The sequence below is a fragment of the Gracilinanus agilis genome, chromosome 1, assembly GCF_016433145.1.
Source record: "Gracilinanus agilis isolate LMUSP501 chromosome 1, AgileGrace, whole genome shotgun sequence".
In the NCBI taxonomy this organism is placed as follows: domain Eukaryota; kingdom Metazoa; phylum Chordata; class Mammalia; order Didelphimorphia; family Didelphidae; genus Gracilinanus; species Gracilinanus agilis.
In genome coordinates this window covers 31,050,248-31,070,261 of record NC_058130.1, presented here as the reverse complement: position 1 = coordinate 31,070,261, position 20,014 = coordinate 31,050,248, and the positions used below count along the sequence as shown (strand labels likewise).

The following is a 20,014-nucleotide window of genomic DNA, read 5'->3' as shown; positions in this document are numbered from 1 at the left end:
GTATAAGAGACAGAGAGAGAGAGAGAGAGAGAGAGAGAGAGAGAGAGAGAGAGAGAGAGAGAGAGAACGAATACGAACTTGGATTTAGAGCTGGAGAAGTCATTTCAACCTAGATTTGCAGATAGGGAAACTGAGGACCCAGAGAGGGGATCCACCAGTAGTAGACTGTGATTTGAAAAACATAAATCTTAGCTGGCGCACAGTGTTCCTTAGATATCTGCTTTCTTTTATAAATTCTTTGAAACCATCATGGAAGCAGACAACTGGATTCTAGTTTGGAGAAGGGATAAAGTTGTTTAATTTGCAAAAGTGTGTATCCTGAGTCATTTAAGCTGGACTTCCAGCCAGGCAGAACCTTCCTAGAATCCCAGGGTACGGGGCATCCCTAAACTCCAGTGGAGACCGACGTTAATGCGCACAGACTCTGAGGCTGCACATTATACTTCATAGACTCAGAGACGGGGGAGAGCTGGAAGAGATCTGGGGGGCCATCCAGTCCTCAGCAGCCTCGGGGTAGGCTTTTTGCTCTCTAGTCACATTCGCTCAATATGTGTTGGAGGACTCCCAGAGGGTCTGAGACGCTCTTCCAGCCCCTTCCCAAACCCTTTTCTGTCCTTTGGGAACGAGCTTCAGGACTGAGAAATTGATTGTGAGCTTTCTTTTGTCTCCTCCGCAGGGATCTGAACCATAACGAGATTTCTGGCACAATAGAAGACACCAACGGGGCATTTACGGGACTAGACAGCCTGAACAAGCTGTGAGTATCTCAGCGTTTGAAGTCCTGGCGATCCCCTCATCTGTGGAGAAGTTCCCTCCGCTCCCCTGGAATCCGCCTTTGTTCTGGGCTCGGCCCGAGAATGGCAGGCCCTGACATAGATCTTCTTTTGTGGGGGAGAGACTAAAGGGGAAAGAGAGGGCTGCATCTGCTGCCTTCCCCAGTGGGCTTTAATAGGAGCCTGGGAGACCTCGTGGTGATGGAGCTATTATGCATTCTCTACACCTGAATTCTCGGGGCTCCTAGACCCAAAGTGCCTGTTTTTAGGCTTGAGAAAGTCGTCCCCAAACTTCTTGAGGGGATTTATTTTGGCTCCTGCCTCAGTTCTTGGGGAGCTTGGCATGTGATGTGTGTAAGGAACTGGGGGTGGAATATTAACTCTTGGTTTTCTGTCCAGAGATAATTGGGGGCTGGCACCCCTAGCTTCGTCTTTGTTCCACCTTTATTTCCTTCTTTCTCTAACTCTGTGTCATTTATTATCTGTTTGTTATTTATTATCGTCTGTCCTGGCAACAGAGGGTGACCAAGGCCTGGGAAATGGGGTGTCTTGGCTCCTCATCACCCCTTTTGGCTGGTGTTTGGAAGGTGAAATCCCAAACGTCGTCGTACCACTTCGTGTTGAATCCAGTTGAGAATTTAGTCATGATTTTGAACGCTTCAGGAAGGCCAGTTTGAGTGCTCTTTCCTGGCCACACATTATTTCTAAAAGTTAGAAGTAATAGGAGGAGGAGGAGGAGGGGCAAAGAGGCAAATTTAGCCTTGATGTAGGGACAGATTTCCTAAGAATCATAACTATCCCAAAGTGCTCTGGGCTGCCTCCTGTGCAGATCTTTGGTCCTCCCAAGGCTGGGTGACTTCTGGTTGGCCATGTTGCAGAGGTATCTGTTGGATGATCTAAATGACCTTTTGGGTCCTCTCCAGCTTTTGTGGTTCTCTGAATTAATCAGAGTCAGTCCCTTTGTTAAATAAATTATTGTCACTCATTGTTGAATTGAAATGAATTTCCTTTTTAAAACTAGATAATTCCAGACTTGTAACTGCACCACGTGTGAATTGCTTGAAGCTGCGGTTCCCTTGGATTTGCTTTAGCATGAGATTATGAGGTCTATTTCTTCATTCCATTTCTTTTCACTTCATGCATTACACTAATATTACAAAATCTATTTTTATTTCTAGAGTTTTCTTCTCTGCCTTTGGTTCTGGGTTCAGTGAAGTGTGTCTACCCAAGGCTGAGATATCATTTCCTCATCCTCTCCTCTCTCACAGGATATCGAGGCTTGCCTGAGAAAGCACTCTGAAAAGCTTAAATTGTTGTATTCCTCCCAACAACCCTGGGAAGGAGATGCTATTCTTATCCCCGGTTTATGGAAGAGAAGACCCTGAGGCTGTTGGACCTGGGGTCACAGAACTAGGATCGGAGGCTAAATTTGATTTCAGGTCTTTCTGCCATCCAATCTAGAGCTCTTTTTTTTTCGGTTCCCCCCTGGCTGCCTCTAAATCATAATACTAATATTGCTATAGTCTCATGTTCTTTTAAACTCATTTTCTATCCCTGCTGTCTCCCTAATAATGTCCCTAACATTCTCCTCCATAAAAAAGAATGACAAATTTTATTCCCAAATAGCCCAACTACTAAACTCTGAAAGGCTTGGGAGCATTTTAGTCCCTTCCACAGGATAGTAGCATAAAAGCTACTCCTCTCCGGTTGGAGACCGTGACCATCCAAGGAAGCCAGAAATCCCCCCTTGCCAGACCTCACTGACTTTATAGAAGGACCCTGGGTTCTTCCCAAGACACAACAGGGTAGGCCTCTATTCAAATATCATCCCAGAAAGGAAAGTGAGGACTACCATGCCATAAAAGGTCCGAATAAAGACACAATAGAAAAAAGAAAAAAATCTCCTCCCCGATTGTTCCAGCTATTGTATGTGGTCATTTTAGGTAATTCTAATAATTCAACTGGAACATCCCCACGAGGAGAGCTTTCCTTCCTCCTGTCCATCGTGCCCACAGGACCTGGCAGAACTGGCCGGTCATGTTTGTGTGTCCCCATTATAGATGCTTTTTGAACACCTGTTCGTGGCTTGTAGCTTGCCATAGAGACCCCCGTTATGTGAGGAGGACATCCTAAACCCCAAAATAACTGCTCACAGGCTCTCCTTATAGTAAAAGGGCAGTTAGTCACTTCTGTAACAATGGGGAAGGACGGATGCTTGCCCCTGAATTCTGTCTTCCACGGTCACCCTCCAGAAAGGGGAGGAATGAATATTGAGTTCCAAAGGGTAGGGATCAGGGAGAGGAGGAGGAAGAAGAGTCCAGAATTAGATGATGAAGCAGTGTTTTTCAGTTCCATCTCAATAGAACCGCCCGGATTATTTTTTTCTAGAGGAGGGAGTGGGTTTAGACTCGCTGGTCAGTGCCCACAAAGGGGAAGAGAGAGAGCAGGATTTTTTTCTCCAGGGGACATTGGCTCCAGACTAGCCTCTTAGAGGAAGGAGAGCCTAAAGATCCAACACTTTTATCTACTCAATAACTGACCAAGATTGGTTTAGCAAAAGCTGGGGCTTTAGGGGACCTGGTGATTATGCAAGTCCTGCTATTGGGCTTGGGTTTGGGGTTTCCATTTTGAAGGATGGTGGGAGTATTTGCTAGATGGAAAATCAAAGCTGCTTTTAGTGTAGTATGTCTAAGCAATGTTACATCGGGGCTGGTGGCTTCCTTGGATAACTCTTTCCTTAGCTGTAAGGGCAGGCCAATACTCTTCTCTCTGAGATATCTTGGAGTAGCCTGGAAGCCCTTGAACGATCATCCGATCTAGCCGAAGCCTTGATTATCCATCATGAATGGAACAGAGAAGAGTGTGGACACCCGAAATCCACAGAATTCAGAATGTCACATCCTGGCTTGGGGTTCCAACTTTCTTGCCTGTTCAGCCCTTAACTGGAATTGTGGACCCAAAGGAGAACCCACTGGCTGATATTTAAACTGGTTATTTCTTTTTTCTGTATACTTGCTGGTGGAGATGTTAATACTTAGTAGCATGCAAAGTCAGGGAGAAAAAAAGCCCTGATTAATCCACCAACTGGATAATTGTGGGGGTTAGCAGGAAGGGGGGATCTGAACCTGTAATTACATCAACCTAGAGAACCCCTGATAAGTAAACGCCTGCCAGTGTAGCTGCCAAGGATTTAAGGGACTTGCTTAGGTTCACTTGGCTAGTGTGGGTCTGAGGCAAGCCTTGAACAGTTTAATTGCTGTCCCCTCCAATGAGAAAAAGCTGTCCCTTAAAGTAAGGCACTGGAAGGAACATTTAAGTGAATGAAGTCAAGCACAGCTTAATCCTGGTGAGATTAGATGACCTGTCTTCACTGTCCCCCAGGAGCTCATTTTTAAACATTTAGGGGAGGATAATGAGCACAGCTGTGGTATAAGGGAAATAGCCTCAAAACTAAATCAGAAGTCAGCGGGGTTCAAGGCCCAGTTTTTCCATTTGCTGGTCATACGACGGCTAAACCACTTCATCCCTGAGCCTCAGTCTTTCATCTCTAAAATGGGGGGTTGTAATGCTTCTGGTGCAAAGTACATTTCTAAAAGCCATAAGACACTACCTACATGTACGCTACTAATATTTTCTGGCAAAATTGTCAGGAGAAACGTAGTAGATTTTTTCCTGAATCTTGGCTAAAAGTTAAGACTTGGATGTGCCCGTTAGGCATCTTCTAAGTAAAGAAACCAAAAATAGTCATCTTGTAAAAATTATTTCTCCTCTCTTCCTGCCCCTCTTTCTCAAGAAAGATGGCTGATAGAAGGCAGCGAGGTGGCTCAGTGGATCAAGAGCCAAACCTAGAGATAGGAGGTCCTGGGTTGAAATTTGGCCTCTGATACTTCTTAGTTGTATGACCCTGGGCAAATCACTTAACCCCCATTGCACTCTTCTGCCTTGGAACCAATACACAGTATCGATTCTAAGACACACAGTAAGGGTTTGGGTCGGGGAAAGAAAAGATGGATGATCTAGGAGTACCCTGGGGCCATGTTGGCTATATATGCCGTTGTAGCTCCCCACCTTGGGCTAGCTTAGTCTTCTGAGTTGCTGGGTTCCCTTGGGGAGGAACCATATCATTCTGAGAATTCCATAGGACTGTAACTTAAAACTTCATTAAAACTCTTGGGGTACCCCAAATAGGCCACAATCAGTAGACACTTCCAATATCAAGCCATTTCTGTATCCCATTTGGGATGAGACTGAATTTCACTAGAAGACAGAACATCCGAAGGGACCTTGGGGTCTTCATAGTCAAAATCCTTGCTGAAAAAGAAAACTTTCATCAGCATATCCATATGAGATCTTTGCTTGAAGACCTTCAGTGAGGGCCATTCGTCTTTAGGTCAGACCTGCCTCTTGTTGGCTTCCCTTGGGTCTGGCTTCTGCCTTCTGAGAGAATCTCTTAAGGACTTAGAGATTAAGGGATTCTAAGCTCCATGGCTGAAGTAGCCATCCCACCCTACCTCTCTTGAACCAGGTTTCTTTGTCTTCTCTAGGCTACTGCTTTTCCTTCCTCCCTTCCCTTAAAGCAAGCACCAAGTCTTCATTTTCTCTCCTAAGGGTACTCATCATTCACCATATTTGTGAGGCGAGCGAGGAGGCTGTAGTTTTCCTCTCCCCACTAGCAGAGAAGAGGCCAGAAGTGATAGAAGGTTTACCTGGAACGTTTCCATCTCCTCCACTGCCCTTGGCTCTCTGTCCATTGGGGGGATCCTTGGGAGATGACCAAGACTAAGCTTACAGGATGATTTCTACCTCATTGGGGCTGCTAGCCTTTTGGGATGAGATGATGGCTGCAATTTTTTGGCATGTCATCACTAGTAAAGTCTTATGAAAGATAAAAGAGCCGCCTTTCGGGGCTGGACGTCCGCTCCTTGGTCTCAGGTTGGATGCCCACCCTGGGATCAGATCTCGCGTCTCTCCGTTTTTGTCTTTTTCCCATCACACGTTCCACCTCCAGCCTCCAGTTGATTTTTTTTTTTTGAGAGTGCATTTCCTTTTGTTCATCTGGGTACTGTCTGTTTGGAAACTATAGGACTCTGTTTGGAAACAAGATCAAATCCGTGGCCAAGAGAGCGTTCTCAGGACTGGAGGGGCTGGAGCACCTGTGAGTACCCGCCATTCCTTGCTGGCTTGAGGGGCTTGCCAAGCAGGGCTGCCTGAGAAGTCTGCTAGCAATTTCATAGTGACTTTGTAAACCGAGAAGCCGGGCTGTTGGGAGAGGCCAGCTGCTTCCTTCTCATTATAAGTCAGCTTCAACTTTGCCCTTTATTCGGTGGGTGCCAGGAAGGGAGCTTGAGAACATATGGCAAATTAGGGTGCTCTCAATTAATGGGATTGCTATTGGAATACATAATCTTCCCTCCTACCCACCCCCCTTCCTAGTTGCAGGATCACCCGGGGCTTCTCCCCAGGCACCACTTTTATTTCCGGCTCTCCCTAATGTCTGGTACTAGAACCTACAGCTTTACAGGAAAAAGAAACCTAAACATTCTCCCTTGGTCCAGCTACCCAGGACCGATTCTTCCCTCTGCCCCGCCGAAATTAGGACAAAGCAGAGATGTTATTCTCTTCCCGATAGCAGTGGCTTCCCAACCAAGGATTTTTTTTCTCCCCCTTACCAAGTCTAGTTCAGTTGTTCTGGGAACTTTTGGCTAATAATGGCTTAATGAAGCCTTTCTTTTCCAGTGGAACATAAGCTTTTTAAAGGCAGGGACTGGTTTAAATTTTTGTCTCTGCATAGTACCTGGCACACAAAAGATACTTTGCAGATGATAAAGGAACCAGCTCCAGAAGGGATCTGTGGATGAATCAAGGCTATTTTTATAGATCCTGCCAGATTCATTGGAATTCACCCAGAATTTATTAGGTACCTCTCTGGGATCACACTTCCCCCAGATTTTAAGATGATGTTGATTTGGGCAAAGAAAATAGTTGGTCTTTCTTTGGACTAATTCAGGCTCTGCCTTTTTCTTGTCTTTTTTCAGGAACCTTGGAGAAAATGCAATAAGGTCGATCCAATTTGATGCTTTTGCCAAGATGAAGAATCTTCAAGAGCTGTAAGTGATTTGGAATGTTCTGTATGAGTGTGTGTGTGTGTGTGTGTGTGTGTGGTGGTAGGAGGTGGTTGGACTTGTTGGGGTTAGGCAGAAGGGCAGAGAGATACAGAAAGAGACAGATAGTAATAAGAAAAGTCAAAATTAATTGTATTTTGGTATTATTGGTTTCCCTTGAATTCCTATGTATTTGATTTCATGCCTTTAAAAATATTATCCCAAGAAGATCCCTTCTTCTGGGCCCCCCTGTAGGCTTCACCAGATGGAGGAGTCCATCACACACAAGTTAATAATCCCTGTTTTAGAGAAATCTTTAATAATTGGAGATTGAATGAAAACACATTGTTCTTTATCAGTCAAGTCATTTATGTAAGAGAGGCCCATTTGGAGTCATCTCGATAACTTCCACGGACTCGTCTAGTCTATGTCTGTGATCCCAAGTTTTTGTGGTTTGAAGGTAACTTCCTTTTGGGGTCCTTTATCCATTCAATGTTGAGTTGGGACGTGTCTTGTTCCAACGATCCCAACTTTAAAGTTATAGTTAGGATAACAGACCCAAATGTCGTCTTCCCAATCTGGACCTCTTTCGCAGTAGAAGCCACCAGTCTTGTTTTACCCTGATTCTGGACCCTAGTCCTGGCTCCCTTGTCTAGGATTCCAATCAGATCCTGCATTTCCCCAGCTCAGAGCGGACTCTGGCCTGAAACCAGCCTTCTGGTGGGGATTTAGCCACAAATTCTACTTACTTGTTCCACCCCCCCATTTATTTGCAGGCAGGTTGCACTGGCCGCTTAGTCATTCTCTGGGTAAATTTCCACAAGCGATGATTGGAAACACACTTCAAGTTGGAATCAGGAAAATGCACAGTTCTGGCCAGTGCCGTATTGGGAGTCGCTGGAGGGTAGACATTTCAAGGCAGTGCCTCGTAGCTAGGATAGGAAGGAGAGATTTGGGGCTAGCTTTGGGGAGCTAGCCTGGCTAGGACATGGCTGCTTGTCCTGACCCAGCATCCTTCTCCTTCCTGGGGGTTTCTCTGTCTCCAACTAAACAGGCTCCACTGTCTTGCCTTCCACCCCTAGTTGAGGGATGTTTCCATCTTTGTTTGGTGACTGGCACCTTCCCTTTGGGTCTCATTTCCCCTTTGTCTCCCCTTCTTGTATTGGAGCATGTCTTGTCCAAGGGCTCCACTACCCGACATGAGTAGCCTCTTCCCAGGTCACATCCACCTCTTCCAGAGGCAGGAAAAGGGAGGGATCAGCACGGAAGAGAACCGTCACCTACGAAGGAACAAGCCAACCCAAAACAGTGAAATTGTAGCCAGCTAAGACTTCGTTTTTGCCTCTTTTTTATTCATTCTTGTTAGTATTAATATTTATTTTCCCAGACTGGAAGCCTATTCCTGTAAATCGTGGAATTAAAAATAGTTCTCTCCCCAGATGAGTAGTTGAAGACTCTTCAGGATGGTGGCATGATTTATTTATGCTCTGCCTGGGATCTCCTTCTTGACCACTTGGGAAAGGGCAGTTAAGCTCTACCCCTTACAGTGTGGGGAACATGGGATGTGGGGCTGGTCAGCTGCCAGCTCTGCTGCTTGGATCCACGGAGATGCTTTTTGGGGAACCAAGTTCCACTTGTGGCAGTCCAGTCTGGCCGAGGAGAGCATTGTATGATGCAAAAGCTTTTTTAAAGTTCTGATCCATTAGACTTAGCACTAGCTGATCATAATACATTCTAGACCCAGTCTTGGAAGACTTTTGGTTATCCTTTAGAATATCTTCTTCGGTTTGAAAAAAAAATCTGGCCTGATTTTAAGGCTTCTCAGTGCCTCACCTCCCAAACATTTGGAAAATAGTTAGCAAAATAAATAAAAATACAATACAAATACAAGACAAAAATACCAGGCCTATACGAGCCTGAAAATCACATTATTTGAAGTCAGTCACCAAATGAATCCATTTTTCAACAAGTTAAAGGTATTTAAACCCTGTGACAGTGAGGGAACAGAGCAGGAGGGAAGGCCAACCAGACAGAAATGGCTCTTATACTTTTAAAGCCTCTCTTCTGGGGATGTGTCCGGACTCCTTGTTGCCCATTTTGCCAGTAGGTCGGCCATCCTGACTTAGTAGGTTTTTTTTGAAGAGGGCCAGAGGAGGAAGACAGAAAACAGTCTTGATCCATGTGAGGACTGAGTTAGCTGTGGATCATAATTACTCCTGCCTTCTTTTCTCCCGGACCATGGGAAGAGGAGCTGGGACTCTAGTCAGAAGGTGTGTTTGAGGGCCCTTCTCTGCTGTCCTCACTGGTAGCCTCTCGCTGCCCATGGGCCAGCAGAGAGGTCTTCTGAGAGCCCGCAGTGAGCCAATTCACCCAGGCCCCCAAGCTGACTTCTCGTTCAGTGACTCCATGCAAAAGAATGTCCGCTTAGATGGCTGTTCTGATTTCTGATGAAAAATCCCCTTCTTGGTTGCTGAGAAATGAAGAAAGAAAACAGTCACTGTTTTGATTGGATCCATACGAAACCAAGGCTTTGCATTCTCATGCTTCCAAGGCAGTGGCAACTAACTGACGGGCGCTGTTTACAGAGAGCTCAGCTGAATCCCAGGGACGTCCAAAATAATGTGCATGGACGAGGAAATGCAAACGAGGAGAGGAACACCCCAGCCCCGGGTCCATTTTGCAATATTAAAACATTTGTCTTTGCCAATTGAAAAATAACAGCTGGAGAGAGACAGACAGACAGAGACACACACTCACACAGACAGAGAAGGAGAGAGGATAGAAAAAGAGACAGAAGAGAGAGAAGAGAGACCTAGAGAAAGAGGTGCAAAGAGAGAAGACAGACAGAAGTAGACCTTCAAAGAACTTGTTTCCTCCTTTTTTAGCTAGTTTAATAGATTCTCCTCTTGCGTTTTCTACAGGACATCTTTTCTCAGCTTTTATAGCACCTGTAGATTAAGCGTCCTTTGAAAATCTAGGAAGCAGACACGTATGGCTTATTCATTTTGTGGCTGCCATACAAGGATGATTGATATAGGTCTGGAAGGGGGCCCCAGAGATCACTTTCTTCTGTTCTGTTATTTTACATTTGAGGAAACTGAGGCACAAAGCATCCAAGGTCCTGAAATTGATAAATGGCCAAGCAGGGATTCCATGCAGAGTCCACAGGGTCGCTATCTTGAGATTAGAATTCAGGTGGTTCTCAATTCCCCCACTTGCTATGTGGGGAGCTGCTAATGATCTTTTGGGCTTTGGGAAGGACCAGGAAGATTGATGGATGGGTTGGAGGTGGTTACACCTTCCTCCAGGCTGCCACCCATCCCTGATGATTTTATTTTTCTTTCAGGCACATCAGCAGCGACAGTTTCCTATGTGACTGCCAGCTGAAGTGGATGCCCCCGTGGTTAATGGGGAGAGGCCTCCAGACCACGGTCGTGGCCACCTGTGCCCACCCAGAGTCCCTGAAGGGCCAGAGCATTTTCTCAGTGCCACCGGAGAGTTTCGTGTGTGGTAAGACCATCTTGGTGACTGGTTGTTTGACTTGAGGTCAGGCTTAAGGTCTAAGATGCCTGTGAGAACTTGTCATTCATTCCTGGAGTGATTCGTGGGATTGCAGCAACCTCGGGCCATGGTTAGAAATTTGTTCCTGGATGTGATCTAGTTCCCACTGAAACCACACGCAGTATTTGCTGCATACAGCGTCCTCGTGAGGCGGCCCGCGAGGGGGATGCTTCAGCAGGAAGGAGTCCTTGGACCAGGGTAGTGGGTTGGAGAGTCACTTAGGAACTTGCTAGTGGGCTGGAGTATGAGGACTTGGCCTTGGTGGAATCTGCATCATACAGTCCACAAGGGTCTTAGGGGGACTCCTTGAAACCCAGGACCAGAGGTTAAATACAGGAAGATGAAGTCTCAGGAGAATGTGTCTAAATACATAGAAATATATAAACATCATATTTCTGCATTTCCCAAGCCCTCAGTATTGCCCAGAATGGTCTTAAATACTGAGCTTTGGTTGACTGAAATTTGCATTTGTAGCTTTAAATTTTTTCCCCCCTTCTGGTTTGTTCTGGTTTTTGGAATTTAGCTTTTGCTCTCCTTTCTTCCCGGGGTGGCTGTAGCCAAGTATGGTTGCAGATGAGCGTAGAGAATTCTGAACAGCTGAACACACACACACTTTCCCTCTCTCTTTCTCCCTCTCCCTCCTTTCCTCCCTCATCTGTCTGTCTCTCCCTCTCCATCCTTCTCTCCCTGCCTTTGTCTCTCTCCCTTTCTCCCTTCTTCCCTTTGGTTCTCTTCCTTCTTCTCTCTCCCTTTTGCTCTCCTCCATTTCCTTCTCTCTCTCTCCCTCTCCCTTCATCTCTCCCTTCTCCCTTCCCTTTTGTTTCTCTGTCTCTCCCTCCCACCCCCACTGCCGTTTGTTGGTTAGATCTCTGTGGTCCTTTTCCCATAGAGACTGATCTCTGTATAAAGCAAATGAGAAACATTTGGTGATGCCACTTACTTCTTTGTCAACAGAATTCACTCCTAGAACTTTAGTTTGAAATCAGGTGTGGGAGGCAGTGAGGTTGCTTCTCTGCTTTCCATCACCCTTACGTTCTCCTGAGGCTTCAGGTATCAAACACTTGCTCTCCAGAGCCGTCCACTGTGGCCTTCTCCTTCGTCCAGTTGCATTCTGTTTGCCTAGTTTTGTACGTGTTACGTGCCCTTGGGAGAATGTGAGATCCTTAAGGGTAGGGACTGTCCTACGGTGAGTTTACAGCTAGAATGGGCACACCACGCCGATATAACAGGAAGAGGTGAGGCCTCTGGAGCCCCCCATCAGGGCCGTCATGTTTTGTGATTATTTGGAGTCTTGCAGAGTTCAGGGGTCCCCGCGCTGAATGCCGCCCCTCCGACTCCAACAGGCACATTGCGCTCTGCTCTGGGCATGGTGAAGACCTCGAGTCTGTGCCTTTGATGATCAGGAAGGAGCCAAGACGGAGAGGAATGGGGGGGGGGGGAGCGAGATGGGGCATCGCAGAATGCTACATTTATTTCCAGAAAAGGACATTATGGGCCATTCTCCTCGGCTTGATACATGAGGATACTGAGTTTTATTGACGGGAGGAGATTCGCCCCAGGTTGTAAGATCACTAGTGGCAAAGCCAGCATGGAAGCTGGCCTGGAGCTTTAGATCCGAACTCTTCATTTTACCTGACTGAGAGGAAGTTATCAGCAGGGGACTGATAGGAAGGAAAACGCTAATAACTAGATCTTTTAAAAATCGTGATCTTTTTAATCATCTTTTAAATTATAAACTGGAGAACAAGATTCTCTTTTGAGGGTAGGAGAAGTCTTTGGATGGGGCACATTTTCTCCTTGAGCCAAAGCTGGATGGCCACGGAGGGGCCGGTGGCCACCCTGGACTTGGCGGTTTGGGGAATCTCCAGATTCCTCTCCCTCCCTGGCCCCCCGGCTCTGCTTTCTTATAATCCTTGTTGGTTTCTGCGTGTGATCATTGGTGCCCCGGAGTGACCGTAGACCACGCTGTCTCTCCGCAGATGATTTTCCCAAGCCCCAGATCATCACGCAGCCGGAGACGACCATGGCGGTGGCTGGCAAGGACATCCGCTTCACGTGCTCGGCCGCCAGCAGCAGCAGCTCCCCGATGACGTTTGCTTGGAAGAAGGACAACGAGGTGCTCCCCAATGCCGACATCGAGAACTTTGCCCACGTGCGGGCGCAGGCAGGGGAGCTCATGGAGTACACCACCATCCTGCACCTCCGCCAGGTCACCTTCCACCATGAGGGACGGTACCAGTGTGTGATCACCAACCACTTTGGCTCTACCTATTCCCACAAAGCCCGGCTCACGGTGAATGGTGAGGAGAAGGGGCTTCTGACTTCTGCCCTCAAAGCTGACCTTTGGGGGCCTCTGGGTAACGAGAGGGCTTTTAGGCACATGGCAAGAGAGGAAGAGGGTTGGATTTGGGGACAGAGTTGAAATCTGGGCCCTGCATGTGTGCCCAGACAAGCCACGTAACTTCTCTGCCTCTCCTTGGCCTCATCTGTAAAACAAAACAAGATGGCCCTTGGAGGTCCCTTCCAGGTCCAAATCCATTATCCTATGACCTTCCTGCCTTCTTAAAGCTCTTTCATTGTTGAGCAGGGAAGAATTCCTTTGCAGAAAGTACTCTATGCTGTCACTGTGCCCACCTGATCCTTCTTCTTTAAAAAAAAATCTATTTGTGTGACAATAAAGTTCCCAAGTTGCCTCCCTCCCTTCTCCTCTCCTCACTAGAGAAGGCATCCTCTCTAGAGCAAATGAAAAATAAAAATGCCCAGTCTGGGCATCCCATGTCAGCTCTGTGAGTGCATCTTCAGGATATCCCTTGTGGAGACTACCTTCTCCTTAGGTACTTTCCTCTCCCTTCTCGCTCATCCTTGAGAGATGCTAAGCAGATGCATGTAGAGTTGGCTCTGATGCCTTCCCTTATCTTAGAAAACTGGTCTGCAGAATGAACCCAACTCTGCCACACTGGCATTTGGTTAAGCCTCTCCTGATATTCTTGAGAAGAAAGCCCAATAACATGAGTTGTTTGGGTTTAGGACCTGGCACACAGCAGGTGCTTCTTCTATGTTTTCTGAATTAAAATCAAAGAGACAGACCTGATGAGGAGGTAGTACCTGATGGCTTAGCGTCATCTGAGAGGAAGCCAGAGATCTGTACTTGGAGCATTTAAAAAAAAACAAACCCTTCCCTTCCATCTTAGAATCAATAGTGTGTATTGGTTCTAAGGCAGAGGAGTGGTAAGGGTAGGCAATGAGGGTTAAGTGACTTGCCCAGGGTCACACAGGTGGGAAGTGTCTGGAATCAGATTTGAATCCTCCAGACCCCAGGCTTGCCTCTCAGTCTACTGAGCCACCTACTTGCCCCCCATTGGAGTGATTTTTATTAGTGACATGGATAAACCTAAAGATGACAGGGCTGGAAATGTAGGTTAACATAGGAGATGAAAGGATTCAGAGAGATCTGGACAGGCCATGCCATAAGCATGAAAAGGAGGTGCATTTAATTAGTGGTAAAGACTATTTTGTATTTGCAGACAAAATATCCTTCACAAGTTCATGGGAGGCACGGCTATATGCCACTTAGAAGAATTTAAAAATTATTTTAAAATTACCAAAAAAAAAAAAAAACCAAACCATTCTCGGCTAAAAGGAGACGGGAGGTGATATGGAGCTTGTAGATTCCTTATTTGGGGGAAGTACCTACCAGGATTATAAAACCCTTTCTAGGAGTCAGGCATCTAGCCTGGAACAGAAATCTTGGGGAGAAAATGATAACAGTCATCAAGTCTGAAGGGTTACCTTGTGGAAAGAGGCTCCATAGGACAACCAGGAATAGTGAAGGGAAGCTGCAGAGGCAATGTAGGTTTGAGAGAAGAGGAAAAACTCCCTGAGTTAATCTGAAATGGAATCGATGACCTCCGGCATGTGGTAGTGAGTTACCCATCACTCGAGACCTTAGGACAGACTGGGGACCTATTCGAAGGCATCTGTACAAAGGTGGGGATTTGGTTTTACAGCCCTGGCACAGGCGGCACCTCAGCCTGCTGGAGTCATTGTGGTCCAGAGCAGCGAGGCTCAGGGTGTGTGTGGGGGGTCCCAACGGTGGAAGATTCCGGAGAGGAGGGGGCGAAGCTTGGATTGCCTCACCAGGAGGCTTTTTTGTAGGGTCTCTTCTCTTCTGTGTTCTCTTCTCTTCTGTTCTCTTCTGTTCTCTTCTATCTCTCTCTCTCTCTCTCTCTCTCCCTTTTCCTCCTATTCAGTCATTTTTCAGGCTCANTCTTCTCTTCTCTTCTCTTCTCTTCTCTTCTCTTCTCTTCTCTTCTCTTCTCTTCTCTTCTCTTCTCTTCTCTTCTCTTCTCTCTCTTCTCTCATGTAAATGGTGTTTATTTAAAAAGGATTTTTTCTGGAACGTTGCCAGCGCCTGGCCTGACTGAAAACACGTACGTGTGCTTTGCAGTGTTGCCCTCGTTCACGAAGATTCCTCATGACATCGCCATCCGGACGGGCACCACGGCCCGCCTGGAATGTGCTGCCAGCGGGCACCCCAACCCCCAAATCGCCTGGCAGAAGGACGGCGGCACCGACTTCCCGGCTGCCCGGGAGCGCCGCATGCTGGTCATGCCGGACGACGTCGTCTTCTTCATCACGGACGTGAAGCTCGACGACATGGGGGTCTACAGCTGCACAGCCCAGAACTCGGCCGGCTCGGTGTCGGCCAATGCCACGCTCACGGTGTTAGGCAAGGCTCCGCCCTGGGGCGTGGGGGTGGGACGGGGATGGCCGCGGGAAGGGCTCCGGCTCTCCGGCTCTCCAGCCGTGTCTGTCAGTCGGGGCAGGGGCTGTCTCGGCCGGCACATCTGTGGCTCTGCAGGTCGCAGATGAGGACACAGCGGAGCTCAGCCGACCAGGGTCCGGCTGACTTGTGAATCTGTGTTTCAGAAACTCCGTCCTTGATGATTCCCTTAGAAGACCGCGTGGCAGCCATCGGAGAGACGGTGGCTCTTCAGTGCAAGGCGGGCGGCAGCCCCCCGCCCCGGATCACTTGGCTGAAGGGGGACCAGCCTGTGAGCATCAGCGACCGCCACCACTTCACTCCTGGAAACCAGCTGCTGGTCATCCAGAGCGTGGCGCCCGAGGACGCCGCCCGGTACACCTGCGAGATGTCCAACGCGCTGGGCACGGAGCGCGCCCACAGCCAGCTGAGCGTCCTGCCCGCGCCCGGCTGCAGGAAGGACGGCACCACGGTGGGCATCTTCACCATTGCCGTGGTGTGCAGCATCGTGCTGACGTCCCTGGTCTGGGTGTGCATCATCTACCAGACCAGGAAGAAGAGCGAGGAGTACAGCGTCACCAACACAGGTCAGTCCTTCGGCCGTTTTTCCCTCCTTCTTCGACATCTTTTCAGAAAGCACAGCCTGGGTGGGTGGCAGGAGCTGTTCGGCGGGCTCAGGGGCTCTGCTTCGTCATCGTCTCCTCTTCTTCCAGATGAAACCATCGTCCCGCCCGATGTCCCAAGTTACCTGTCTTCTCAGGGGACGCTCTCGGACAGACAAGACGGAGCGGTCAGGACCGAGGGGGGCCATCAGGCCAACGGACACATAGAAAGTAACGGTATGGCCTTTGGTCTGGGAGCCGCGGGGTTCTCCGAGGGGGACGGCGGCGTCGGTCATTCCCAAATAGCATTAGGCATGACTTCTGTCTAAAACTTGGCCTGTGTGGCTGGGGCACCTTTTATCTCAGGAGAATCCGAGGCCCGGCGACCAGCTACGCCACAAGCTTCCCAGGCTGGCTCGCCAATCCGACGTCCACACGTAACATCGCTGCGGTGGGCGAGGGCCGCGAGCGCTTAGTCAACGCTGCCTCTAGAGCAGATGTTGGGAGACAAACGTGCCTCCTAGTTCCGCTCTCCTAGGACGGATCTCCTTTAGAGCGTGCTATAAATGGATATGTGACCCGGAAGAATTTGGGAATGGGGGCTCTAACAACTGGAGGAGCCAGGAATGGAAGGAGATGTCTGAGCGGAGGCTCGACTGTGTCTAGGGGCTCCGCGAGGGCTCGTGTACACAGAGGCACAAGGGTGGGAGGGGGCGTTTTCTTGGAAGAGCAGGTAGAACCTTTCCCTGAATGGGGGTCGGCCGTGGTGTATCAGTTTTAGACCATCATTTAAGAAGGACATTTGCTGTACTAGGATGGTGGTGTCTGAAATAAGACTTCTCTTAAGCATAAAATTGGGAGTCAGGCAAAGCTGTTAGAAAGAGATCCAGAATAAAGTGACTTGCCCAAAGTCTCTTGACTCTACTCTCCACCATTCTGATGGCTATCATTGGTTTCCTTAATGTATTCCTATCCCCTTCATTCCTTCTCCCATCCAGAGAACCATCTTTTAAACAAAGATTAAAAAAGAGAACCAGTTAGCCCATAGTTTGCCATTCTGTTTTCTTCCATTCATTTCCTTTTTTTACATTCTTACCTTCTGTCTTATTGTCAGTCCTAAGGCAGAAGAGCACGAAGGGCTAGGCAGTGGGGCTGACTGAATTGTCCAGGATCACAGAGCAAGGAAGTGTCTGAGGCCAGATTTGAACCCGTGTCCTCCCAGCTTCAGGCCTGGCACTCTCTCCCCTGGGCTTCCATTCCTCTTCAGAAGCCACCAGGACTGAAGTCAGCACTTCTTTTCCATGACGTGCCCAGCTTAAAATAAAAACAGGACCGTGTGGTTTTATTACTTTTTAGGTTCTGGTTTACTTTTCTTGGCCCTCAGGCTGCTCTTCCTCCATTTGCAGTCATCGTACCATTTGGAGGTCTCGCTGAGCTCCCAAGATCGGGGCTGTTGATGAAACACATACAGGATCGTGACGGAGGTCTAGACGGCTCTCTTTGGTTCTTGTGTTGCAGGAGTCTGTCAGAGAGATCCGGGACTGAATCCGGATGTTGACATCCACACGCCTGCTTACAGGCAGCCCAAACTATGTATTGGACATAATAAAGAAGTCTGGAAAGTGGCCGACGGAGCATTCAGTCTGGATAAAACAGGTAACAGAAAACTTTTCCAAAGAAACATTTCAAGACTGAATAGATGGTGGGGCAGCTGGGTGGTCCAGTGGATGGAGAGTCAGGCCTAGAGATGGGAGGTCCTAGGTTCAAATCTGGCCTCAGACACTTTCTAGCTGGGTGATCTAGAGCTTACCATTCTTCTGCTTTGGAGCCAGTACTCAGGATTGATTCTAAGACAGAAGGTAAGCGTTTAAAAAAAAAGACTGAATAGATGAAACTCCACAGTGGCTTCCTTTTCCCTGAAAAATGCAGGACCCCCATCGGACTGTAAGCTCCTTGAGGGCGGGCCGGCCCTTTGCCCCTTTCGGTAACTCTAGCACTTGGCCACAAGGCCCGGCACATAGTAGGTGCTTAATAGGTGTCACTTCTTTTGATCTGCCGTGGACACATCTGCCTCTGCTCCCTTTAGCTCCTCGGCACCTCTCTCTAGCGGTGGGTGGAGGGATAGATGTGTGGAGGGACAGACAGACAGATACATAGGTAGCTCGATGGTTGTGATCAGCATCGGTGGAGGGGAGTTCCTACACCCAAAGTGAGAAGCGAGTTCCTTACACTAATGGAATTGCAAATTCTTTGCCAAGGCACATTCTGCTTTTACAGCCCTCTGATTCTCTAACAATGCACTTGAATGACTGGAATACAGTTTCTAGGAAAGGCAGGGTCGCCTAGTGGGTAGCTGTCTAGCCTCAGAGCCAGGAAAACCCGGCTTCAGGTCCTGCCTCCGACAGTCGCTCTGTGCCCTGGGCACATCAGCCTGTTGGTGCCGCCGTTGCATTTAGCAGAGGGAATTGCCTCATCCAACAGTCCTGTGACTTAGGAAACCTTCACATCTAGTCCTTTTATCTGGATCTTTTCTTACATAATGGACAAGGGTCCAAGCTCAGGAGTTTTTAGTTGTGCCCGAGTTCTGTTTGCTTTCTGTTGGTTTGATTTCCCAAATTTCCTTTTCTGTGGATGAGCAATGGGTAGTGAGTGCACATCGAATCCTTAGCAAGCACAAGACGTCCGTTGTGACTTAGCAGTAAGCTTCTTTTTACCCTGGGCAAGTCCCTAATGCCCCTCGCCCCCTTTACCACTCTTCTGCCTTGGAACCAATACACAGTAATGACGCTTAGGTGCAAGGGAAGGGTTCAAAGAAAAACCAAGCTCCTTTTTTTCTGTATCACTGTAGATTCCAACAGTTTGTTCCCCACCATTTTAGGTTGCGTTTATGGTATAAATTTCAAGACGGTGCCAAATGGTTTCTTAACAAGGATATCAAAGAAAGGACTCTTTTTCCCTGTGGCAACTTGACATTCTTCTCTTTCCTCCGCAGACTACGGCATGCCAGCAACATGCAGTGATTTCAGTGAAAATGCCACCAGTTATTCCCAGGAGAAAGACTCCTATCCTTTGCATAAAACCCACCCAAGCACACGGGCTAGCCAAGAGCCCAGTAAGAGTGAGCAGGAATGCCCCTTGCTCCATCAGGCGGTCTTGCCCCAGAGGGGTGGATCTCTTGCTGGCCCACACCCAGAGGGCAATGGAAGCTCTCTCTACCCCAGTAACCATGACAGAATGCCGGCACCCGCTCTCCAGAAGCCATCGCCTCTTGACCATAAAGGTAGGCGTTTTGCCTTTTCTCGGGCATCCATCGATCTCCTTGAAGAACGGAATGGCATTCCATTTTTGGAAATGATGACTTAAGTGCCAGGGATTTGGGGGTGCGCTCTTGGCTGGGATGGGGACACGTCTGACTGGATACCTTTCTTTCTCTCCATAGGAGGCTCTTTAAACGATTTAGGAAAGTCTTGTGAGTCGGAATCCGTTGTCTTGCACCCTTTGTCTTTGGGGACGAGAGGGGCGGCACTCCCGGCAGCTTCTGCTCTCCCCTCTGGCTTCCCAGAACTGGGTGGCAGCGAGGCCCCGGCGGATCCTTCTCTTCCCAATGGACACTTGCCCAAGCCCTGTGACTCCGCTCACGAGTCTACAGCCCTACGAGGAAGCTTCCACGTACAGAGAAACGTGCCATTACTTTTTGTACCAAATATCTAGGTCGTGGCTACCTCACCTCGTGAACCGTCGTCGGTCTTGCACAGGAAAGAGAGGTCTGAGACACGGAGCTGATGTGGAAGAAGCTCGTGTTCGAGCGTCCCTGAAATTGTACAGAATTGAACACTTCCACGGGGGGATCAGGAGTGGAAGGAGGACTCGCATCTGAAGCACACACATGCAAAAGACTATTGTGTACAAAGGAAGACAAAGTATTTGATACAACTGTACATAAGAGTTTTCATATATATATATATATATATATATTATATATATAAATATATCTTTTACAGAGGCTATTTTAATCTTTAGTGCATGATGGTTAAAGGATTGAAATCTTATCATTTGGGCAATGCTCTTTTCCATGCCAGGTTGCTGTTAAAATTTTTTTGGGGGGAAGATAATCCTGGTGCCTTAATGCATGAATGAAACTTGCATAAATGAAAACCATATTTGTTCCAAAAGTATTGATTGGATGGTTGAGCGCAGATCTCCCTGACCTCGTAT

At 48.0% G+C, this 20,014-nt stretch overlaps 1 protein-coding gene across 1 annotated transcript in view; it reads left to right on the top strand.

The window, feature by feature from the left end:
- The window catches only part of LRIG1 (leucine rich repeats and immunoglobulin like domains 1), a 139,492-nt gene extending 119,770 nt beyond the window's left edge, over nt 1-19,722 (top strand). Inside the window, exons 5-15 of the mRNA XM_044675768.1 lie at nt 677-757; nt 5,857-5,928; nt 6,809-6,880; nt 10,221-10,384; nt 12,415-12,735; nt 14,883-15,164; nt 15,365-15,784; nt 15,911-16,036; nt 17,318-17,455; nt 18,792-19,079; nt 19,239-19,722. Of these exons, the coding sequence (XP_044531703.1) occupies nt 677-757; nt 5,857-5,928; nt 6,809-6,880; nt 10,221-10,384; nt 12,415-12,735; nt 14,883-15,164; nt 15,365-15,784; nt 15,911-16,036; nt 17,318-17,455; nt 18,792-19,079; nt 19,239-19,510 (2,236 nt within the window). The 3' untranslated portion in view covers nt 19,511-19,722. The remainder of the gene's footprint in view (nt 1-676; nt 758-5,856; nt 5,929-6,808; nt 6,881-10,220; nt 10,385-12,414; nt 12,736-14,882; nt 15,165-15,364; nt 15,785-15,910; nt 16,037-17,317; nt 17,456-18,791; nt 19,080-19,238) is intronic.
- The last annotated feature ends 292 nt before the right edge of the window (nt 19,723-20,014 follow it).